A 23,254-nucleotide genomic window follows, 5' to 3' on the forward strand; every position below is an offset into this window, starting at 1 on the left:
CCAACTACCTTGTCGACATCACAAACAGTAGTGGCAATCTTATTAGCTTCAACTCTACTTCTGTGAGTTGCATTCCAATTTTGTGGTGTCATAAATGTCTCAGATCTGCGCTGTCCTTTTTTTTTTTTTTTTCATAAATGTCGCAGTCTTGCATTTCATCTGAATGTTGTGGGATGGGAACCAATTTCTTTGCTTTCCATCAAATCTCGCGAGATGAATAGCCCATCGCCCATTCTGCAAGAAACCCATCTATTATTCAATTTATTTGACACATCCTCAACAAAATCCTTTGTCATCTTCCTCTCACTCTAACATGCACAAAAGCCCCGCCTTCTCTGCCCAACCACTTTCATCCACTAACGCAACTACCACCATAACCCCTCAACAAGCCCTCGAGGAGATCTCTGTGTCAGACAAAAAACTGGAACAAAGTCGCCCTGCAACTTCTTGGCCTAAGGATTGGGCCATGACACCCTCATGTAGACAGCTCTCAACCTGGCATACACCACGCTTCCACTTCCACCAACTCTGTCTGTCCGATTTCTTTTCTTTTCAAATTTCACTAAAAGAGCGTATGTTGTTCTTAATTCAACCATTTTGATTCTATTATTGACATACATAAAAGTAAAAGCAAAACCTTCCCCTGTTCTAGATGCGTGTAGTAGTAAATAATATTAATAGATTCATTTTACAGAAAGCCATAGCATAGCAACAGATTGAACGTAAGCCAGAACGAAAGTAGAAAATAAACTCTGAAACTGCATTGCATTTTCTAGAAAGACACTACAAAGTAGTAATGATGCAATTTCTTGAAGAAAATTGTGGCATGCATCATCACTGGCGTTGAGGGTTATAAATAGAAAGACAGGTAAATTCAGAAGAATAAACTTCAAAGAGTGGCAAGCTGCTGGATGTTGAAAGGATAAACAACGGATTGGTCGCCACTAAAAGCCTTTCGGGCCATAAGGACGTTTACTGCTTCGGTGGGATGAAATGCATCCCAAAAGATGTACTGGTCTCGATTGGTACAGGGCGTTTGGAAGGGGAGGCATGTGATCTGGCCTCTGTTCCTACCAATTCCACAGCATCCCCTGTTCAGCACGCTTAACCCATAAAATCTAGAGTTGACAAGCATATCCTGGAACATGCGCTCTATGTCAATGTATGTAAATCTTGCTTCTGGAAGGTTGGTATTCAGCTGGCTTATCATGCTCTTCACGTTGACATTGAAAGGTCGAACAAGTTGGTTCACTTCTTCTGAACAGCTCCCCGCTGCGCTCTGCGCCAAAATGCTTGGAATGCACCCCATCAGCCCCAACCCTGCGATCACAAACCTTCTGCCCCCCAGATTGTACAGCCTCTGCACAGCATGACATTGACATAAATATTGATATGATGGAATTTAAAGCTAATAAAGAAGCTGTAAATGGAGTACTGACAGTGAGCTGCTGCGTGTACTGGTTAACCAACAAGTCCGCGTACTGCTGAGCATTATACTGATTACGAGTGGCGTAATTGGGCATAAGATAATTGTTAAGATAGTCGTTGCTCCCCATTCCCACAAAGAATATGCACCGTGCGATGGATTGTCCCACGTTGACCGCCCCTAGATTGTTACTGATCTGATCAAGCGTGCTCTCGAAGTTCCTGATTTGTTGGTTGAAAGGTATGCGACTCACCTGATCAAATCCCCATATGCCAAATGAATAACACTGTTTACAAGTAAGTAAGGTTCAAAAGGAGTAATGTGATACTTACAAAGTTCCTTCCCGTAGCGTCAAGAATGCCTGCAGCAGCGGATGCGTAGTTAACTCCGCGGAGAGATTGGGCTCCGGAAGCTTCAGAGAAGGCAGGGACCAATGGGAGTCCAAGCAGCATTGCTGCATGAATATGCATTTACAATGCAAGCATTTTTATAGATAATATCCACATGCATGGCTTGGTGTTAAAACGGAATAACAGTAGATTAGATGCGCATACCGATTTCATCCACCATTGTGTAGCCATTGGAGAAGCGCCCAGTTGGACCGCCATTGAAGTCAATGCCGTAGGGGAAATAGTTGGCCTTGGCGAAAGAGGGAAGATTGTTGTTATTTCCGTTGTCAATGAGAGAGTCTCCGAATATGAACATGGCCGGTACCATCTCCGGCCTTCTCCCCCCACCTTGGGAGAATGGATCGTTTCCACCACCTTCAAATTGCCCAACACTTACGCCAATAAACAACATCCCCATAGCAACAGCCACACTGTAGCAGTACTTAAGATTACCCATCAGAATTCTACTTAATGGGATCACTGATCAGCTTGCTTGAGCGTTCATATAGTCTAAGGTGAAGGTGAAGGGTTTAATAGGGAGGGAGAAGTTGGTAGGTGAGAAGGTAATAAATGGAGTCATCTGTTCTCTTTCAATGCAGTAAATGAAGCCGCCGCATGATGCCTTCCCCAGCATCACCAATTCGCAAGCCCCCACACCTTTGCTAACAACTCCTGGGGGTGATCAGATCTAAACGTTGTTTTGTAAAATGGAAGTTGACTGAGTGCATGGTTTGTTTGAGCTTAGCCACTTTTGTGTCTGATTTATTTTGGGGTGGATCAGACCTATCATGTGGATACAGTAAGTTGAGAAGTTGGATCTCATAAATGCGCATACATGCTTATTTGATGATTTCAATACCACTCTTGCCATGATGGAATGAGAGTACTTAAGACTAGTGTGCTTAACTTGCAAACGGAGTTATGCTTTTCCGAATGAACTTCCGCCAGCTAAATCCTACATAAAATATTGGTTGTGTTCGAGAATTTGATTTGGTTTAGGGGTCTTTCAACCTACCTAATTCTTTCAGTTATTTCAAAACTACTCTTGTTAACAAATGAATTTAGACCAATCTAACCATTTAGTTTTTTTTTTTTTTTTTTTTTTTTTTTAAAGAAAATAAATTTTAATTTACATTGTGTGAAGAAATGACGTTCCAAATACCACAAACAAAAACTATTTTTACTTCAACTCATACTAAATTGTTCTCGGGCTGTCCATTCATCCTCCAGGCTGTTGGTTCATCCAACTCCTGGAGTTCTATTAAAAATAAAAAAGCAAATAGAACATTAAGTACTGGGGAATCAAACTACAAAACTCCGTCAGACTGAAGGGAAGAAGAAAATAAAACGGACCTTACACTCGTCAGATAATTCAACCTGCCGATAAAATGCTGTTCAACGAGTCCACTTTGAGGGGAAAAAATAAAGTAGGATTGGTGTAGGAGCAACATGTTAATTACCATATTCTGTGATATAGAGGCCGTGACCAAGCAGGAAGACCAATTACGGCTTGCTAGCCAGCAATTTAAAAGTCAGGTAGTGGGCAACGCGAGGAGAAGACTGCACTTGTAATGAAATAATGCCCCACTATTGACTCAAGTAACAATTGTCCACTTCTGACAATATTTGTTCCTCATTCAAATCCCAGCTTTAAATAGAGACGCCACCTAGTGATTAGCTACAACATGACAATGAAAACCATTTGATCTTAAGGATTCAACTCCTAAGGAAGATTAGAGCTTCCTCATGACCAGGTAGGAAGAAGCTCATATAGATTTATCAGGCTAACTGTGCTCTCTAACAAATCGGAATTACCATTTTATCTTGATACTCTGCAACAGACGGGCATGCTCAGGCAAAACCATCAGAAGATTTCATACATGGATTACCATCCTTTCAAAATACTGCCACAGTTTATCAAGAAAAGTAAGTTGCCAATGAGGTAAATGAATAAAATTATAACTTAAAATAATAGCACAAGTAAAATAGTCAAGGCTTCCATAGTTTCATTGTGTTGTCTTCACTATAAGTAGCAACGAGATTTCTATGAGGATGATGATTCACACCTATCACGTCCTTCTCATGAACCTACCACAAACAAAATTTGAGTTTAAACAATCTATCATCCAATAATCATGCAATAGAATATGTAACAACTCAAACCAATGATCAAATTACAAGCCCAAGAAAAAGGAAAGTCCTGTTTAGAAAATGTACCAAGGAGGGAGAAAGTTATGAGTTTCCTACTAAAAATTACATCCTACAACTTCAAATCATTCATTCACATTCCATTCAAAGAACCATTCATATATTTTCCTACAGTTGAGTTCTTTGATGGCGACAAACTAACACAATAGGCTATACCTAGACCTAGAGGCATTCCAATTTCGCTTTCCATGTTCTCATTCATATGTTTTATGAAGAGAGGCGTTGGAGGCTCAAAACTATACTATATGTTATTGCCACTTTTTCACCTTAAGTTTTGTCGAGATTCTCGAGTTGGCAGGTCTTAAAAACCCAAGTGCAGGTTGTTGGGCTATGATAAAGGTCTTTTTGCATTTCCTGATTCTAGATAGAGGAAGATTACTGTTGCAGACCAATTTCTTGGCATCTTGATGCTCTCTTTAGGTTGCTATGGCTAACTATTTTACAGGATACAAAGACTTGGAACTTTTTTCTAGGAAAAAATTAATGGGTGTAAATTCACATTCTCATGTTTCCAAATATAGCAACAGAGTAATAATTTTGCAAATATGAAAACTTTTTAAGTTTTCTCACTTTTTTTAAATACGTTTCTTTAACTCCCACACATTTCAGATAATCATTTTTATAGAGTCACTAATAGACATTTATCAATACTCAATAGAGGCATTGATAGACTGTTTTTACGTCGATTGGTGATATGTATCTTTTTCTTGTTACAGGAATTAGTGATTATGTCTGTAGCTGAAAGACAAATAGGCATAAATGGGTGAGTCTATAACAGACAAAAATATCTAAATAGACAAACAAAAAATTATTGATAAAAAAATAATACCTTTAAACATTAAAAAAAAAAAAAAAAAATTAAAAAGTAAAAATAAATAAAAAAATTTAACTTAAAAGAAAAAAGTTAAAAAAAATACCCTTACCGTTAGTTTTGGATGGAACCGTCATAGTTTGTTTTAAAAATACTCTTTAACTTTCAAAAATACCCTTTTAACTTTTAAAAATGTTTAAAAAACACTCTTGGGTTTTCAAAAGTTTCATTAGTACTCTTAAACTTTTTTAAAAACTTCAAAAATACTACTGAACTTTTTAAAAACTTCAAAACACCTTTGGAATTTTTTCTGAAAAATTAAAAAATACCTTTAGTACCACATTTCAAAAATACTCATGAACTTTCAAAAGTTTATGGGTATTGGGAATTATTTGATTGTCTTTCTCTGAGGAAGAGACAAAACATAATCTTGAAACACTATTAAAAGTTTAAGGGTATTTTTGAAATAAAGTACTAACGGTTTCCATTCAAAACTAACGGTAAGAGTATTTTTTAGATTTTTTTGAAAGTTAAAAGTATTATTGGAACTTTTGAAAGTTTTAAGGATAATTTTGATACAATGTACAATTTAAGAGTACTATTATTAATTTAGCCTAACTTATATGCCCTTAAATCACTAATTTAATTTGGGGTTCATGACAGACCAAGAATGGGGCAGTTCCAACCATTTTATCAGACCAATCATTGATAGAAAGACCAACCTAAAGTATAGTAACCTAATCAATTATAATTTATACATTGACGAGCCAACTCTGATTCCATCACCATATTTAAATATAATACTACAGCCAAATAAAAATGCCATTCTGATAAGCAATGTGGCGTTCTAATCTTTCGGTGTTCTTGACACAAGTTGTTTAAATTACTAAAGATATTCTTATAGCAACTGAGAATAGACCGAGAGAAATCCAAGTAATTGGAGTACAAAACACATACCTTCATGAGATGCTCCAGTTTACCGGATTGGTGGCTGAAGCAATACATATTCCTGCAGATGGTAGACAAATTCAAGATCATATCTTAATAATAATAGTTAACTAAAGAACAAGGACACAGAGACATGACATGGATACACGCGAACACGGCAATAAAAAAATTTCTAAAAATTTAGAGCACAGACAAATCGAGGACACATTATTTTTATTTATTAAATAATATTAAAAGATAAAATCCAAAATACCTTAAGTTTTTTTTTTCACTCACTATTAAGAATTATTAAATTAAAAAAACGTGAATGAAAATTTAATTTCCCATTGAATCTAGTCTAAAATTTTAATTTACATAAAACCCAATAAGTCATATGAGTCAAAACCCAATCAAGACAACTGCTCAAGCCACAAAGTACCCATAAAAAGCCTACAAAATAAAATTTATTGTAATTTGAAAAAAAAAATAATAATAAAAACCCAACCCTTAAACAGTCCTTCTCCCTTCTTTCATTTTCCCTCCCTCCCCCGATCCTGCAAACGCCATCATTCTGCGACTGATGGACATATCTATGTCTAACACGTGTCCAATACAAACACTTTGTCAAATTCAAAGTATCCGTGCTTCCTAAATAATAATATTAATAACTATAAATATACATAAATTTATTAATTAAAAAACCCAGGAGTGGAGACCACTCAAATATGTTACAGCATATTGCCTTGGCAACAGATATTAAAGGATCATTAATTGAAAAAGGGCCACTCCAAGATCATATAATATAGGGTACTGACGCTTGGATCGATATATAGTTATACCAATAGACCTAAGAAATTATGATTTGGTAAGGTCAGACAATCTTACTTCCGTGAAAAGGGTACCAACTACCAAGGATTTGCAACATTGTAAAGTGCGTATAAACTACTCACGTCTAAAAAAGAGAGAAGGAAACTTCACCACATATGACAAATAGAGGACACAACACAGCTGGATGACTTTATTTTTATGTATCCATAACATAAGAAAACTGACCTGTCTTCACCAATGCAGTATATCCATTCACCTTTTGGCGATACGCAAGCTGCAACAAAATCTCCCCCTTCTCTTTTACCAGATGAGAAGCTCTTAACAACCTAAATGGAACCAAGAGATGATTAGTAAGCCAAGATAGTAATTGTATTAGTTAAATTATTCTGCAGTAAATTTTGAAGTGTGTCAAAAGAATCACAATAATTTGTGTTATAGTTTAAAGGCTTTTTAGTCTTTTGTCCTTCATTGTATTTTTACTATTATTAGTTTAGGGCTTCCATGAATACCTATACACATTTGGCTATACTATATAGAATAATATGAATTTCTCCTGGGGTCTCATAATATCATGGGAAACTATTGTGTATCACTAAGCCGTCAGAATCTGCCGTCGTTGCTCGCAGAATCTATCATTTGTTACTGAAGTAATTTTTCATTACTGCCCAGCCAAGAAAACAGTCCATTGGCCGAAAAATCACCATGTAGGCTAGATGCGTCGCTGAAACCTTCCATCGTCAGCCCTAAATGTTCAAATGCTCAATCATCTTCTTCATTATTTATTGACTCTAATGATAAAAGTAGTGAGGAATTAAAATTGATCAGGAAATCCATCGTGAGAATGATAATCTTAAACAATCCTTGGCTCTCATTTATCCCAAAGAAGATGTTGTACCTTCTTTAAAGTTTGTGGATGACCAAGTCAAAGAGAATTTCCAGTGGAGTCCACCTCTTGATTCCTAAATGTTTTTCATCTCTTATTAAGATTTGCGGTCTTCAGACACATGAAATTCCATCTCATTCACCTCAAATAACAGTTCAGTTGTTCTTTCTGTATAATCCCTCATTGAAGATTTTTTTTTATGGCTTTTTAGAAGTTATGGGAAGCTTCGAAGCATTTGGCTTTAAAAAACAAAATTCGGTCCAATGTGCCTTCCAGAATAAGTAGTTATGTTTGATTAACAATTTATTATGGTTGGATTCAATTGTGTTCTGGATTTTCTTCTTAAAGATGATCTAGAGCGTAGAGTGTGGTTACTTGAGAGATCTTCATTGAACATTCTTCTTTGGCATTTTGGAGGCGTTTGGAACGTTTTCAAAAACATCTTTTCGTGGCTTCATTTTCTCAAGCTGCTTTTCTGAGTTTCAAGCCCTTGGGTCTTTGTTATACTTTTCTCCGAAAGAAGTTTCTGCATTTTTAGCTACAGTTGGAGCTCTTTATTGTAGATTTTTGTGGTTTTTTGTTTGCTTCGCTAGTTGTTTTTTATTGTTTCATCCTCTTGTATTTTTAGGTTTATTTCTTCTTTTGTTATCTTTTTTAATTCCCATGGGGACTTGTATCCTTTTTTTCCTTCCTTTTCATAGGTGTTTCTTGTTCAAAAAAACAAAGTCTTTTGTCCTTGATTGTAATTGTACTACTATTAGTTTTGGGCTTCCATATAGGCCTATATATATTTGGCTCTAATATATAGGATAATATGAAATACTCTCATATTTGGTCTAACAAATTTGTAGGAACGAGATTTTTATTTCAAATCCCTCCCCTTTTGAGTTTGGCAAAACTTTCATCTGAACCCATGTAGACACATTTCACGTCAAAGAAATTTGTTAAAAAAGACCAAAAAGTGCTTCTGTTGCAAAGCCATGCAAGCTGATTCTTTAAACATTTGTTTGCATACAGGCGTAGAGACGCAAGAGCAAAGAAAAGATATGTTCAAATTATTGAGAACAATCCAACAATAGCTGCACCGGTTAACTTCAAAGCCACACCTAATCATTAGGTACTTGAAGACATTTCCACGTGGACATATCAAGAGGATGATTGATTTGTAAACCATGACAATTTAAAGAGGAACATTATTTTTGCAAGATGTGGGTAGGGATGGTGATGCAGTGCTTGTCACCCAACCCTCACCATGGTCTTGCTTTGAGAGGCACTTTTTTCTACCAATTGGCTTGACAGCCCAGTGCTATGTGAGTTTTATTTATCAATAAACTAGTCTCTTATCAAGAAAGACGATCTAGAGAAGAAAATGATCTCACTCCCAGCTTAGCAATTAACAAAAATTACCTGCCCTTGCAATGTCATAATGTATATTGATGATGTCTTGTTACAAACAACAATATGATCTGCATTTTTGGGGAACAAATGAATCGAGTTCACTGAGGCATCTCCTCCCTAAAATTCCAAAAATTGAAAAGAACAATGGTGAGGAATGGGAGCAACTAAGGGAACTTGAAGTTCAACAGAGTTAGTTTTTCTCATCTATATTAATGCACTTTCACAAACCCTTAATGGAGGCGGGGGTTTGAATGTATGCAGACAATCGGTTGTCTTCACATCCCATACCTACAAAGAACAACAAATTTACCGTGTCACTTTGAACAAGTACATTACACAGTCAACTAGACATAGAACATAACCAAAATAACGATTAACCTTGACCGTGCAATCACTAGATGCTGTAATGACACGTGCTACATCATTAGTAAAGACTGCATCATTCACATATGATGAATGACCACGGAATTCCTTCAATAGCTTCCCAGACTTTAGGCCATGGATTCTATATCAAATATAACACCAATAAGTTATACCACACACACACACACACACACACACACACACACACACACACACACACACACACACAAAAAAAAAAAAAAAAAAAAAAAAAAAAAAAAAAAAAAAAAAGAGGAAGAAGTCTGGCCCATCCAAGAATTAACTTGGGGAAAGAAAGTAAAGATGAGGTTTTTTTTATGAAAAAAGAAAACCAAAAACTAATCACATAATACCATGATTGTCATTGGCATATACCATAATATAATAATGTCCACTTGAGCAAACATAGAAAATATTCTCCTAGCAACAATCAAGATCTCGAACCAACCTTGCTGTGGTGTCAAAAGATGTACTCAATAACTGGGTTCCATCACGAGAGAAAACAACACTCGTAACTCCCTGAGAATGAGCACGTTCAAGACGCCTCAAGCACTGACCAGTCCTTATACGCCATACCTATAACACAACAAATATATGGATCTAGAATGATTGAAGTAACAGAATATTGTCACAATGATAACCAACAACTTCCTAAGGTATCAAGGACAAATGAACAAAGATAATCGCATCTTATCAAAGACACAATCAAATAGTACAAATTAATGTGAGTCCCACTATGTCTAACTTGGATTACTGCATCCCTGCCTCATTGTATGAATAATATTCTACCTTTTTTTAGATTATTAAAAAGAAAAGAAAACTTGTATTCAATCAAAACAATAGTGGAGGGGGCAGGGATAAGGAAAGTCCAAGTAAGGGCTCCAACGTGAGGCTTTAAAATGGACCAAATCACAGCAGCATTGTGATTACTTCCAAGTCTGCTCTTATTTCAACTCTAAGGTACCGGCATAGGACTTCACTACTGTTAAAACATAGGATTTTAGCTTTTGCCTTTAACAGGCTCCACGGATCCTCAAATATTGGATACTATTCTTACCAGCTCATGACATTGTGGATTCAAGTCGTCAGTAAACAGAAATCTACTATAACCAAGTCTTCAGACAGAATAATAAGCTGAAGGCCTTAAAGGTAGCAAGGTCAAATTATCTTCAAAGTGTTTCCAGAAATAATCTTCGCATCTCTGGCAGTAATTCAAAATTAAGATTGATGACAAAGAACGTGATAGGACTCAAACAGCTAGAATGATATTCAAATATAAAAGAGAACTCTAAGTATCCAAGATACTTGAAACCCTTCTCTCTTGAGTATACACACTCTAGCCTAAATCAGTAAACAATTGTTGCCTTCATCCTTTCCCACTCTCTCTATATATAACAAACCCATAACAACTTCCCAAGCTAATTACTAATGTGCCGTTCATATCAGAACGATGCTTTCCTATCACATTTACTTATTGACAGTGAGTAATGCTTTGCCTCTGGTCGCTTCTCCTTCCCTTGTGGGAATAAAACAGATATCTTCATTTATGTGCTAGTCTACCGAGTGGTGAAGCATTGATAATCATCATAACTTGGTTGAACTCTTCCTCTTCAATTAGTTGATTATGATAGATCTCCTAATATTTTGATCATTCCTTTTCTGGCTTCTTCTTCCATATCAATTTCATCTATGTTAGAATGCTTCATCCCATGGTTCCAATCATTCATTAAACATTTATTCCTTCTCATTAGATGTGGATTTTTGAAAAATTCAAGTTCCTACTAGATTTTTTGGCTACTTAGAAATTCCAAAATGCCCAACTTGATCTCCCAATTTGGCCCTATCCTTGCTTTTCAGCTATATAAGTGCTAAGCTAAATCACTAACAACTGCTTTTTCTAAATGGATTTACCATGCTTTAATATCAAACAGGAACCAATTTGTATCTATATTGGAATGAAGGAAATATTACAAAAGACGGCGAAGAAATCTAAAAGTCTTCCACTATTCTCCCCAATTCTACGATACTTAGAAAACTACACTAGGTATTAGTTTCCTCCCCAATATGGAAACTAAAAATTATCTTCGTCAATCGACCTTCTGTACTAACCATGTCATGTAAATGCATCCATTTTACAATAGCAAGGAATTGGCTATTCCTTTTAGACATGAGTTTTTCCACATATTCACAAACTTGTAAAACTCAAAACCATAAACTAACAAAACTCCAATTTGAACAAACTTTGTGTTCAAGTTAAAATCACTGGCTATTTAATCTCTAATTTAAGTACAAGGAAAAATAAATTAAATTAGAAAGAAAATAGCCAGTTATTTTCTGTTTGTAAAATGGATAAATTTTATCCTCCCATAGAATAGGACCCAAGACTGAGTAGACAGAAAGTCGATGAAAAAAATTCTCTGGAAAATTAAGCCTGATACATAATGAAGTTATAAAGATAATCTTTAATCTAGCAGCACATTTAAATGACGTGACAAAGACAGATAATTGATGAGCAAAAGAAACAAACATAGAAGTGATTACAGTGACATCCTACTAAAGATGAACTCATAACTCACTTTGATTTTCCCATCTTGTGAACCAGAAGCGATCATCTCTGAGTCTCTGCTAAAATCAACACAAAGGACCGGATCATCATGCATCATGAACGTTTCCTGTAAACCCACTTGCATATTAAAATATGCACCAAAAAGAAACTTAGAAAGAAAAAAGAATATGTATGCAGGTAATGCTTTTCAGGATATCAAAACTAAGTGAACTTACATATGGAAAAGACATGACAATGCAACAGAGGACAAAAGAAAGCATACTTACATCAGCCTGGTACTGAAGATCCTTCTTGAGTTTCCCACTTATATAATCCCAGACCTGTATGCAAACATAAGTTAAAGAAACTTCGTGGACAATTCTCTGACCCCCATCCATCTCTATGGCTATACCTCAATAAATCCATCTACAGAGCAAGAAACAAGAAACTGCCCATCTGGTGAGAACCGAGCACATTCTGCATGACTTTTTGAACCGAACTGCATCAAAATTAATTTGAACCATGACTAAATTGGACAGGAGAGATACAAAGAACCGATCCTAATCAAGTAAAGAAAAAAGAAAACTACGAAAAGAATAAACATCTTGTCCTTCCTCTTGTTTGTTCCTACATATTCCAGATAAATTCTTACTTTATCTTTCATTGAGAAAAAATGGAAGTATACAAGAGGTCAGGACTCACAAATCACAAAAGAAAATAAAGAAGGGCCTACAAAAACATCAGCCCAATGGAGTCAGACAAGGACAAGTCTAGAGTTACAACCATACTAAAAAGAAAAGTGTCATGATGCAACCAAGAAGGACGGTGCATCATCTAACACAGTAAGAAGAGTGGACAAGTTAAGGTACAAGCAAGAAAAGAAGCAATAGTGTACTCAAGGGTGACAGAGACAAGCTTAGTAGGGGAAGGTGAGGCCTCAGGCCATATCCTCGAAAGTTAGAATTCCATAGTGAAATTCAACTAGCGGCTTGCAGTTAAGTTCAAATAGATGAAAGATGTAAGCTCGTCAAATTTGGAGTTAATCGGACACCAAACATATGCCCCACATTGGCATATGATCCCTCACCATTTTGATATGCATGGTGCAAAATCAATTATGCCAAAATGTACGGTAGAAGGAGGCATTTTTGGCTCTCCACCACCCCTAGACCTCAAGACCTAAGTGAGCCCCTTCATGGCACTGGAATGTGTCATGGCATGGATGAGTATCACAAGACGAGTGTCTTGGGCATCTTCTGTTGGGAATGAGTTTTCAAGGATAGTGTCGAGTGGCACGGGTGTGCTGACATTTCACTCCTACTCTTGGGTCAGAGGTTGTGGTATAATAGGATTGGACTTCAGCATGGTGTGCAACAATGACTCGGGATGGACAAGTTTATGCCTCAATAATGCTCGGATGGATGTATGTCTGGAGGGTCCAAAATATGAAGTTGACTAATAGGTTGGTTCATGGTAAGCGTACCCGAGTGAGCTACAAAAGTAGATACATCTAATGCTCGAGGTGGCATCATGAAGCATCAGTGGACCCAATAGTTCCAATTGGCATGGTATTGACTCAAGTTGTACCGATAAGTGCTCAAATCACCCAGCATGTCCGAATAAAGCAACTTGTTTTGACCCAATGACGGGTTTGAATCATCTTGAGAAATCTCAAATCGATGTAGAAGCATGAGGGTCGTATTATTGAGAAATAAGATGGTGAAATGAGATGCAATATTGCGTTTGAAAGACCTTGGGCTAGAGTAGAAGCAACATTGAGCCTTAGGAGTTGGTCTATGGGGCGTAGATAAATGGTTTCTATTCATATACTAGTGTTAAAAACGTTAAATTTTTTTTTTTTTAAGTTTAAAGATATTAATGTACTTCTGAAATTTCATGAGTATTTTTGAAACATGGTACTAACGGTTTCATCCACATAGTAATGGTAAGAGCATTTTTTGACGTTTTAAATAGTTTAGAGGTGTTTTTGAAGTTTTTAAAAAAATTAAGGGTATCAATAAAACTTTTGAAAGTTCGAAGTGTATTTTTGAAACACTTTTGAAAATCCAAGGGTATTTGAAACAAAGTACTAATGGATTCAATCCATAACTAAGCTACAGTGTTTTTGAACTTCTTTGAAAATGTAAGGGTAATTTTGAAACTTCGGAGAGTTAATAGGTATTTTGCTAGAGAAAGTACAAAGTTTACGAGCCCAAATCAAGCGAAAAATTCAACTCAAGAGCAATGAAAATGCTCATATACATAAAAGAGAACTGAAAGAACAAGAGATGTCTTCTCTCTTTTTTACCTCCTTTAGTCATTTCCTTTTCCTCCATTCCTTTCCTATCCGTCTTCCTAATGCACGAAGAAATGTTCAAGAGAGCACTGAAGCACCAGGAACTTGGTTTTGTGTGGGCTCAAGGGCGTTAAAAGAAGTTGTGAATAAGTGTTTGGAAGTTACGGTCTGGGTGGTATTTAAGTTAAGGAGTTATTTGGCAGTTTTATTCCGTTTTCTTATGTGGGTCCCTAGAATGTTTGGGTTATATGGGACTCTCTTTGAATGCTCATGATAGATAAACTCAGGTTTCTATCCAATTGCGCATCAATGACTTTCCTATGTCTCTTCCTGAAAAGACGTGGCCGAGAGAGTGTACCACAGGGAAACTTCTCGTCTTAAAAATAATAATAGTAGTGGTGGTATTAATAAAAAATCATGCAACATGGAACATCCAAACAAGTATCTGATTAACTCTTCTCACCTTTATTGTGTGAGAAAGAGTAGTTGGATAAACATCCTCCACATCTTGTTTCATAGCAGCAGTTCCACGAAATAAGTCAAACTGTGTTCCTGGAGGAAGTAAACCTGAAAGTAGAATAAATCACTAATCATAGAGATACGTACATATGAAAACATGTATAAAAACCAATTTAACAGTTATCCTCTAATGTATTAGTCACATTAATGGGGAAAAAAAACATTTAATAGTTTATGATTTCCACAATATGTATTCCAATATTTGTGATAAAACATTGATGTTAACATTTACACTAGATGTCCATTCGAGGATATATAATTGGATATCTCCAAATATTCTTCTATCATAGTCTTCAATTATTGGGTAAGCTGAGGTTTCAATTATACAACACCAAATAGCGTGACTTTCCCCATCCTCCCATGGAACCTAGTATAAAAGTATCTCCCACAATGTTCTCACAATCTTTTCCATTTTTTGGGTAAGCTAAGGCTGCAATTACATAACGCCAAAATAGCCAGATTTTTTGCCATCTTTTCATGGAACCTTTTTTAAGGAAAAACTGAGCTTTCATGGAACCTAGCAAAATGATTTTTAACGTATAAGGTATAACAGAACTTCAAATTACCTTGATGCTGTTGCCATTTTAGAGCCTGGCCAATTAGAGCCATCAATCGAGAAGGTGCAACCACAGTAACTTCAGCTGCGAGGGCTGTAAAATACAAATAGGAACATAACCAACACGAAATCAGCAACAGGAACACAAGTTCATGTGTAAGAACAACCAAAAACAACATAAGAACTTAACAAACATACAACAATTTAAAATAGATAACATATCCAAATTTTAACCATTTTTCCTGATACAAAATATGAAACCCTGTTCCTTAGATCAGTCTCATGTTTTAAAAATGAAACTTTGATTGAGCCCTTGATGAAAAACCTATACTAGAGAAGAAGATAAAAGGTTACAAGAACAGCTAACATCTTTAAAATCTAATAAAAGACTGAGTGGCACAGTTTACTAGAAAATACTAAAGACTCAACGGGGAAAATCCCAAATAGTCTTACCAAGAAGCCCCACAACGGTTACATGTTTAATACCACCAGACGTCACCATTCTTCTATTTTTTAAAGTGATTCAATGAAATCCCAGTTTTGTGAGTTATTTCCCATTTAACTTCTTAATTTTGCAAAAATAAACGGTTCTTTCTGTATATATATTACACAAACAAGGGCCATTAAGATTTGATTGAGTAAAACTATTATTATCCATGTGTAATCAAATTTTACTTTACCAAATAACTAAGTGAAACTATTGAATTCTCGAGCATGATAAGAAATTAAGGACATACAGAAGATGAGGAAATGAAACATAGATGAGTTGAAAACCTTGGGCAATTTGCGCTCGGCGTTTCTCTTTTGTTGAATCTTGATAAGCCTGTCATAATAACTTATTAAACATCTTAGGAATAAAATATACCATCTCATTTATATGAAAAATATATACATATATACATGAGTGTAGACTTAGAGCATAGCTTCTAACTAGCTAGCACCCTTTAGTAAATAGGAAAAGATATTCAGGATTAACACTCAATAATGCATTTAACGCATTTGAGTGGACCCATGCAGAACAAATTTGCATGAGTTAAATTAGCTTGGACACACTATTCCAGGTCCAGATGGTTTGACGCCAATTTCAAACATTTTGCTGGAAAGAAGTAGGAGTATTTTTAGAAATGTGGAGAGCATTTGGGAGAAAGGAGTAGGTTTAGTTCTTGGCTAGGCTCCTTTATATCGACGAGTATTACCTTAGGGCCCTCCCATGGGCCACAATGACTCAAGGCGCTCCTCGCGCAAGACTGATGAAGGACCTAGACATATGTGAAACCTAGAACCAAAAGAAAATAGAATACTCCTAGTTGTGAACCTGAGAGGGATTGAGTACCCCTTAAAGGAGGTAGCTGAGGATAGTTGTACAGTGACCTACCAAGTTTGGTATTGCTGTTTAGCTTCAGTTTGGGTGATTGTTAAAAAAACCAGTTATGAGCACATAGCTTAAGTTTCCGTATATAGGATTAAGTCCGACAAGAGCCTACAAGAAAGTTGCTTACGGAGTGTTTTATACTCATCCCATGTTATTCTATTTTTTCAGATGGAGTGTAGACCACCGTTGATGACGGAGCGTGCGGAGCCATGCAGCAACAAGAGGTGCCCTTTAGATCGAGTTGTCTTCTTCTTGTCATTTTATTATTATTTTAAATGCTATTTCTCAAAACTTATGTATTTTTAGTAAACCGTTTTGATTTGACTCCATGGATATTACCTTTGGACTATTTTTATGTCTTTTGAATGCATATTTAATATTAAAATCCTTGTGTCTCCCGTTTTACAAAAGAAACTTTTGCCGCCCTTTTTACCCTTGAGTATACGTGGCGACCTGTGATTCGAGGTATCAAAAGTCGGGTCGTTACAAGTGGTCTTTTGGCTAAAAACTATGGATATAGGCATATTGCCTTTGCCAACCAAATCCTCCAAGAAGACTCAATCCTTGAGGAAGCATCACAAAGGACTCCCAGAATAAATCGGGCTTACATCTTCTATCAATTATGATAAACCATCCTCTTCTATCACAACTGGTGGGTCAAATCTTATTTGATTATTATTTCATGGAATGTAAAAGGTTTGGGATCAAGGGAGAAAAAGAGCTCTTATTAAAAAGCTCTGTATCATCAAACAAAATCCCTCCATTGTCTTTCTCCAAGAAACTAAATTGGCCATGGTAGATAAACTTCTCTTATGGCTGGGGAAAAATCTAATTTAAGCAGAAATTGAAGAATGTGCTTCGCTTATGCACCATACTTCCCACATTCAGTTCACAAGACCTACCAACATTATTTTTTTGAAGCTGGGAATGAATGGCAACTTCTCTGCATGATCTCTCAACAAAGATAATAAATAAATAACCATCCCATCTTTATTTTATTCATCTGGACAGGTCACTAACCAAAGAAGAAGGTGAAATTCCTCCTTTGAGAGCTTAGCCACAAAGCTATAAACACATGCAATAAACTCCAACATGGGATGTCGGGAATGAAAATTTCTCCTCATTGGTGTCATTTGCAAGAATCATTCGACATCGCAAAGCCATTCTTTTGTAACTTATAAATGTGCAACAAGATTTTGGGGAATTCTCTTTTTCTACTTTGATTGGTCAACAGCACTCCAATTGACCCACCACTCCTCCCCTATGTTTTTTTGGGACATCCCTTCGAGGAAAAGAAACTTATCTAGAAGCATTTTGAGAGGGCTTTTATTTGGCTTACTTGGCATGAAAGGAACCAAAAAAATATTAAAAGATAAGGAGCTCCATTTTGATAGGATTTTTCATGCTATAATCTTTTTGGTTGTTACTAGGTGTAAATACTCTCCTCTTTTCCATTACTAATTGGAGAGTCTTTTTGTAACTCCTGTGGAACGTGGTTGCCTCCATCTTTTGAAATTCATACAACAATCAATTTGTTTCTTGTAAAAAAAATGAATGAATAATAACCTGCATTTCAAAAGGTAGGTTCAGTTAAATGCCAATTTTACCTCGTTCGGGTCAAAGTATGTCCGGACTAAGAGATGCTCAAGTCGCAAGTATCTTTCAGGTTGCTCCTGCTTCATTACACCCATCACTTGTGTCTGCCTAAGAATAGCACGAGCAGTATCCAACTCACGAAGCTCAATCATCTCTAATACAATCTGGAAAAAGAATTACAAGAAGGCAGTAACAAGTCATGAAGTGGATCAAGATTCTCATACCTCAAGAATTTCTCAAGCGAAGTGCAATCAGACATTAAAAATACAGAATAAACTGTTCCAACCAAAGTTCATAGGGTTTATGACTCTTCCCGGCAATCTTGTGTATTAGAAGGTTGTGAACCAGAGGAAGGAAGGAAGGCCATTTACTATGATCTCAAAATATAGAATTTGAGATTTTATTCTTTCTTAACTTGTTTACTTACTAGGTGGCACTCTTTCCTCCGATACCTATTTCTCTTAATTTAATTTTAAACATTTTTTCCATTAATGATTTTCATGTCTCAAATCAAGGAGGAAGAAACTATAAGATGAACAGCATACAAGGAAAATAAACTGCCATTGTGAAAATGTATTCTGGGGGGATGTTTTCTACAATATTCCTGGCGTGTTGAGGCGATGAAGATAAGCTGTCCAAACAAAGATTTTAATATTTTGGATATTTCCAAGGAAAGGTTTTCTTAGTAGAACTTCTACAGTCTTCATTTGATAATGGAATAGATAATGTACCAGAAAAAAAAAAAAAAAAAAAAAAAAAGACCTGGAAGAGTGATTGCAATCTCTCATTCAAAATGAATCATCTTTGTTTCTTATAAACATGAAGAAAAAAGAACAATAAAATGGAAGATAAGCCTTAATCTTTCTTTTTTTAGATAAAAAAAAAAAATAATAAAAAAATAAGCTTCCATTGAGATTCCATAGAAACATCAATTCCACCGATCTTTTATATATTCCCCTCACCAATGGTAGGCATACATGGTCTAGCTTCCGAACAGCTGCTACAATGACCATTATTGACAATTTTTTTTTACCACATATCAATAAATATGAATCCGCTAAAGAACCTAGGCTTGAAAGAATCACATCAGAACACTATTCTATTTGTCTCAACTTGGTCAAGGAATCGTGGGGTCCTACTCCTTTCATATTTATCAATGTTTGGCTGAATCATAATACTTTTTAAAGGAAGGTTGGATCTTGGTGGTCAGCTACACCTTCTCAAGGGTGGCCAGATATCCAAAAATTAAAGGGCCTAAAAAAGGAAGTTAAATCGTGGACCATCTCCCTTTTGGGCACCAAAAGAATATGAAAATAAGGCTTCATAGCAAGCTTATGATTATTGATTCTAAGGAGGAAATCGATCAATTATCAGACCAGGATTCACAGAGAGGCTAGAGATAAAAAAGAAAAAAAAAAGGAATTGAGTTCTGTTTCAACCAATGAAGAAGCTATGTGGCGTCAGGAATGTAAAGCTAAGTGGTTGATGCAGGGTGACGGCAATACAACTTTTTTTCATCGTATCGTAGCTTTTAATAGAAGAAGGAATACTATTGCGAAAACTATTACAGCCGAAGATAACAGTCTTGTAATTGACAAAAAGTTAAGGGGGAATTCATCAGTTTTATAGGATGCGTTTCACTATTAAAAAAAAAAAAACGAAAACTAATAGAAGGCCTTTGCCTGATATTAGGGATTGAAGCCCTGTTACAACTGAATAGAGGGGCATTTTGGAGACTCCCTTCACTGAAGTCATGATCTAACCAGATAGCTTGATTCCACTAATAATGTGGCCAATACAGAATTATATGATCAAGTATGGAGTGGACCCTCTCCTCAAGAAGTCAAGTTCTTTAAATGGAGCACATTCATGTGTGTATTAACACTTCTGAAATATTCCCGCACAAAATCTCCACGGATTGCACTATTGTCTCCTAGCTGCAGCCATATGTGTTTAAGGAACCATGAGTCACAAGTTCATCACTTCAGCAATTGTATCTTTGCATCATCCTTCAGGACTTTTCTTCAGCAAGCTTTCGGGTGACATATTACTAGGCCCGATGACTTGTTCTCTCTTCTACAATTAACCCTACGCATTTTTTTGGAATGTTTAGCTAGGAAGGAATGGAATGCTCATATCTTCTCAGGTAAGCAAAAAAACATACACACTTTTATTGAGTTTACTTCTTATCTTGCTTTAACTTGGAGTCATCTTTCACCTTCTTTTTGTAATTATAGTTTATCAACCCTTCTATCTCAATAGAGACGTTTTTGCAATTATCTTAGATAGAACTGTCTTTTCTATCTATTTCATACATCAAGGAAATGGTTTTTGTTTTTATGGAGAGAAAGAGAAAGAGAGCGGAGAGAAATGAAAGAATACGCGGCATACAAAAAAAAAAAAAAAAAAAAAAAAACCTAGTAACTGACACTCACAAAGAAACATTCATTCACATGTCCACCTCCCAAACCTCCTCCCTAACTTCTTGATCTCACTAAGAATCTTATTGTTCCTCTTAAGTCAAATCCCCGTAATCCTATTGTTTTGTCGCACTCCTGATAAAGAGGCATTAGAAGTGATGAGTCTTCTTTCTATTCTTCGGGATAAGCATGCGACTCGTAGGAGAAGGGACTTTAGGTTTTGATCCCTTAGACACTTCAAGGGGCTTTTAGTGTAGTCTTTTTTTTCATGTGTTGGTTGTCCCTTCCTCGTCCCACTTGGGCTTTACGTTCTCCTCACTCTAGAAGGTTAAAATCCCTAGGAAGGTAGAAATTTTTGTTTGGCAAGTTTTACATGGGAGAGTCAACACTTTAGACTGTGTTCAAAGACATTCTTCTTTCGTGTTGTTCCCATAGTGGTACGCCTTTGTAGGAGTCAAGCACAGACACTTGTGGGGTTGTCAATTTGTTCAGTCTCTTTGAGCAGGATGGCTGAATTCATTCGGGGTATGTTTAGCTTGGAATAGGGATTGCTATGTTGCGGTGGAGGAGGTGCTACTAAGCTCGCCCTTTTGAGAGGAGCAAACTCTTGGGGTATAGTAGCTTCTTTATCATTCAATGGGCTAGTTATCCAGAGCATAACAATAGCATTTCAAGGAGGTGGGGAGGTCAATGGTGAGGTTTGGGAGGTGGCAAGGTTTAATGTCTTCGTGGACTCAATCACTAAGCCTTTTTGTAATTGTAACGTCGGTTTGATTTTGTCGGACTAGAGCCCTTGTTTTTCTTTCATTTTTCTCAATGAAAACTTGGTTTCCCACACACACACACACAAAAGAGAAAGAAAAAACGAACTCATCCAATGACACCAAAGGTAGTTTGCAAACTAGCCATCCCACTGCAAATGACTAAGATCCTCCTCATGCCTCTCCTAGAGAATGCCCTATTCCGGGAACAAAACAAAGAAATAGTGACTTTGAGCACAATCCAAGATATTAACACTTGCCATGTAAGACCTCCTACACAAAAACCTCTCTTAACCTTCCAGGAAAAGATTGAAGACTCAGGAGCAATAGTCAAAGGGCATTGTATAGACAAAATATGAAAAGAAGAATGACAAGAGAAACCCCTAGACGAATCCAGAGTCCAAGTCCTAAGATCCCTTCTTCTTAGGACCACGTATTAGTCACAAAGAATATAAAGAAGACTTGACATGACATATCAATCCCCTTTCTATTAAATAGATGAAAACAAAAATCTAGAGATATTGAAAAATAATGGTATGGGGAAAAGCAACACTGAGGCCCCTGTATGCAACCTTTTGTTCAAAACAAAGAATAACACAAAAATAAAACACACAAAGGCTTATCTTACTCCAATGGCCCTCCCAAACATTAACTTTTGAGCCTTTCCCAGCACACGAAGAGAAAAAAAGGTAAAACCAATAGAGATAGCTTTCCAGAGGTTTTTACTGAGACCCCTCAACTCCCCACTCGAAGCACAATCAAAAGGGTGAAGGTCATATCTACTCACATAGACTTATTCATGTCTACAAGAGAACTCATTGAATAGTCTAGAAGATGATTTTATCCCAAACTCAAACAAGCTTACAATTCTAAATACTGCTATAGAGCCCCTTTGCTACAAATTTTGAGTTCCAAACGTTCTCTAGAATTCCATGCTCACCTATAATGTTGCTACTAAGCCATTTGCCAATTCTTCCATCTACATTCTCAAGTCACTACATTCTCAAAGATAATTAAATCTATTTATCCAGGAAAATCTCTCTCAACGCATTTGTCGTGAAAATTTTTCTTCCAGCAGCCAAATGCAACATTTTGTCATAAGTCTAAATATTAGATTGATTTTAAAATATATATATATATATATATATATATATTGATGCAAGATTTGAATAACTATACAGTTTGTTTAACTCTACCTGTTCATATAAGTCCTCCAGCTTATTTCTCGGAAGCTTAAGTTGAGACACTTGAGGCAGTATAGCATCCCACCGTCCAGAGTTGATATCAGCAACAAAAGTTTCAATGCTGTCTACGGTATTCAAAGAAACCTGACACTCATTCTGTAACGTCTGGAATGTTTGGTGCAGTGAATTTTCTTTACAAAACTGGAGCACGATCTTGATGACACTGAAAGGGGAAGCATATCATAAATATTTTTCTTTAATCCCACTCCTACGATCAAAATTTATAGATAGCCAAGGAGAAAGGGATCGAACTAAGAAACAGCCAAGAGAGCAAGATAAGAGAAAACGTACTCTCTAGCTTCGATTTCGAGTGTAGACATGCCGGGCAGGATGGAGTGTAAGGGAGGGAGGAGGGAAACAGACTAGGGCTTCGTATTTTTGCCGGGAATAATTTGTCGAATAACGGCTTCAAAACCAGAACTGAGATTCAGAACTTGTCCTCATGCGTGCATTCGGGTTCGCCCAATAATCCAACAGTTTCAAGGATGGGTTTTGATTTTTATAATTCTCTTCCAACTTTCTTTTTTATCTATAAACTTCAAAATGGTTTTAAAACAACTCTTTTATCAATTTTTGGGTTACGATAACTGCATAAATTAACCTAACAATATGTTATACAATGTCCTTCAATCTTAAAAATATAATTTTAAATTAATTTATTAATTGTGTTGGAATTATTATCAGCTAAATTAAC

The 23,254-nt window shown here is 36.3% G+C and overlaps 2 protein-coding genes across 5 annotated transcripts; both read right to left on the bottom strand.

Moving 5' to 3' along the window:
- Window positions 1-739: 739 nt before the first annotated feature.
- Window positions 740-2,584, bottom strand: LOC111790692 (GDSL esterase/lipase At1g71691). Its single transcript, XM_023671708.2, has 4 exons — window positions 1,981-2,584; window positions 1,759-1,880; window positions 1,440-1,679; window positions 740-1,360 (listed from the first exon to the last, which is right to left on the bottom strand). The coding sequence occupies exons 1-4, from the start codon at window positions 2,270-2,272 to the stop codon at window positions 890-892; spliced, it is 1,125 nt and encodes a 374-aa protein (XP_023527476.1). The 5' UTR covers window positions 2,273-2,584; the 3' UTR covers window positions 740-889.
- Window positions 2,585-3,663: 1,079 nt separating this feature from the next.
- LOC111779830 (suppressor of mec-8 and unc-52 protein homolog 1) lies at window positions 3,664-23,046 on the bottom strand. Of its 4 annotated transcripts, XM_087126382.1 has the most exons (18): window positions 22,852-23,046; window positions 22,513-22,723; window positions 18,147-18,299; window positions 15,942-15,990; window positions 15,178-15,261; window positions 14,556-14,659; window positions 12,209-12,295; window positions 12,084-12,137; window positions 11,828-11,923; window positions 9,700-9,827; window positions 9,249-9,375; window positions 9,099-9,158; window positions 8,880-8,987; window positions 6,815-6,915; window positions 6,267-6,357; window positions 5,792-5,843; window positions 3,882-3,903; window positions 3,664-3,719 (listed from the first exon to the last, which is right to left on the bottom strand). In XM_087126382.1, the coding sequence occupies exons 1-16, from the start codon at window positions 22,878-22,880 to the stop codon at window positions 5,811-5,813; spliced, it is 1,515 nt and encodes a 504-aa protein (XP_086982508.1). In that variant the 5' UTR covers window positions 22,881-23,046; the 3' UTR covers window positions 3,664-3,719; window positions 3,882-3,903; window positions 5,792-5,810. The 4 variants fall into 4 exon arrangements, with proteins under 4 accessions (XP_086982508.1, XP_086982504.1, XP_086982509.1 ...); XM_087126378.1 differs by having other exon boundaries at window positions 3,664-3,903; XM_087126383.1 differs by lacking the exon at window positions 6,267-6,357 and having other exon boundaries at window positions 22,852-23,045.
- Window positions 23,047-23,254: the final 208 nt, after the last annotated feature.

Source organism: Cucurbita pepo, chromosome 1, assembly GCF_057944985.1.
Source record: "Cucurbita pepo subsp. pepo isolate OVF chromosome 1, ASM5794498v1, whole genome shotgun sequence".
NCBI classification, from domain to species: domain Eukaryota; kingdom Viridiplantae; phylum Streptophyta; class Magnoliopsida; order Cucurbitales; family Cucurbitaceae; genus Cucurbita; species Cucurbita pepo.

Bases quoted from the DNA above. Each gene is read 5' to 3' on its own strand.
- LOC111790692 (XM_023671708.2), bottom strand. From the start codon at position 2,272: ATGGGTAATCTTAAGTACTGCTACAGTGTGGCTGTTGCTATGGGGATG. The intron at 1,881-1,980 runs GTATGCGCATCT...ATATTCATGCAG, and splicing joins CACAATGGTGGATGAAATCG to CAATGCTGCTTGGACTCCCA. The intron at 1,680-1,758 runs GTAAGTATCACA...GGATTTGATCAG, and splicing joins ACGCTACGGGAAGGAACTTT to GTGAGTCGCATACCTTTCAA.
- LOC111779830 (XM_087126376.1), bottom strand. From the start codon at position 22,880: ATGTCTACACTCGAAATCGAAGCTAGAGA. The intron at 14,660-15,177 runs GTAATTTGAAGT...TTCTACTTTCAG, and splicing joins AAAATGGCAACAGCATCAAG to GTTTACTTCCTCCAGGAACA. The intron at 9,159-9,248 runs GTTAATCGTTAT...TGTTCTTTGTAG, and splicing joins CTAGTGATTGCACGGTCAAG to GTATGGGATGTGAAGACAAC.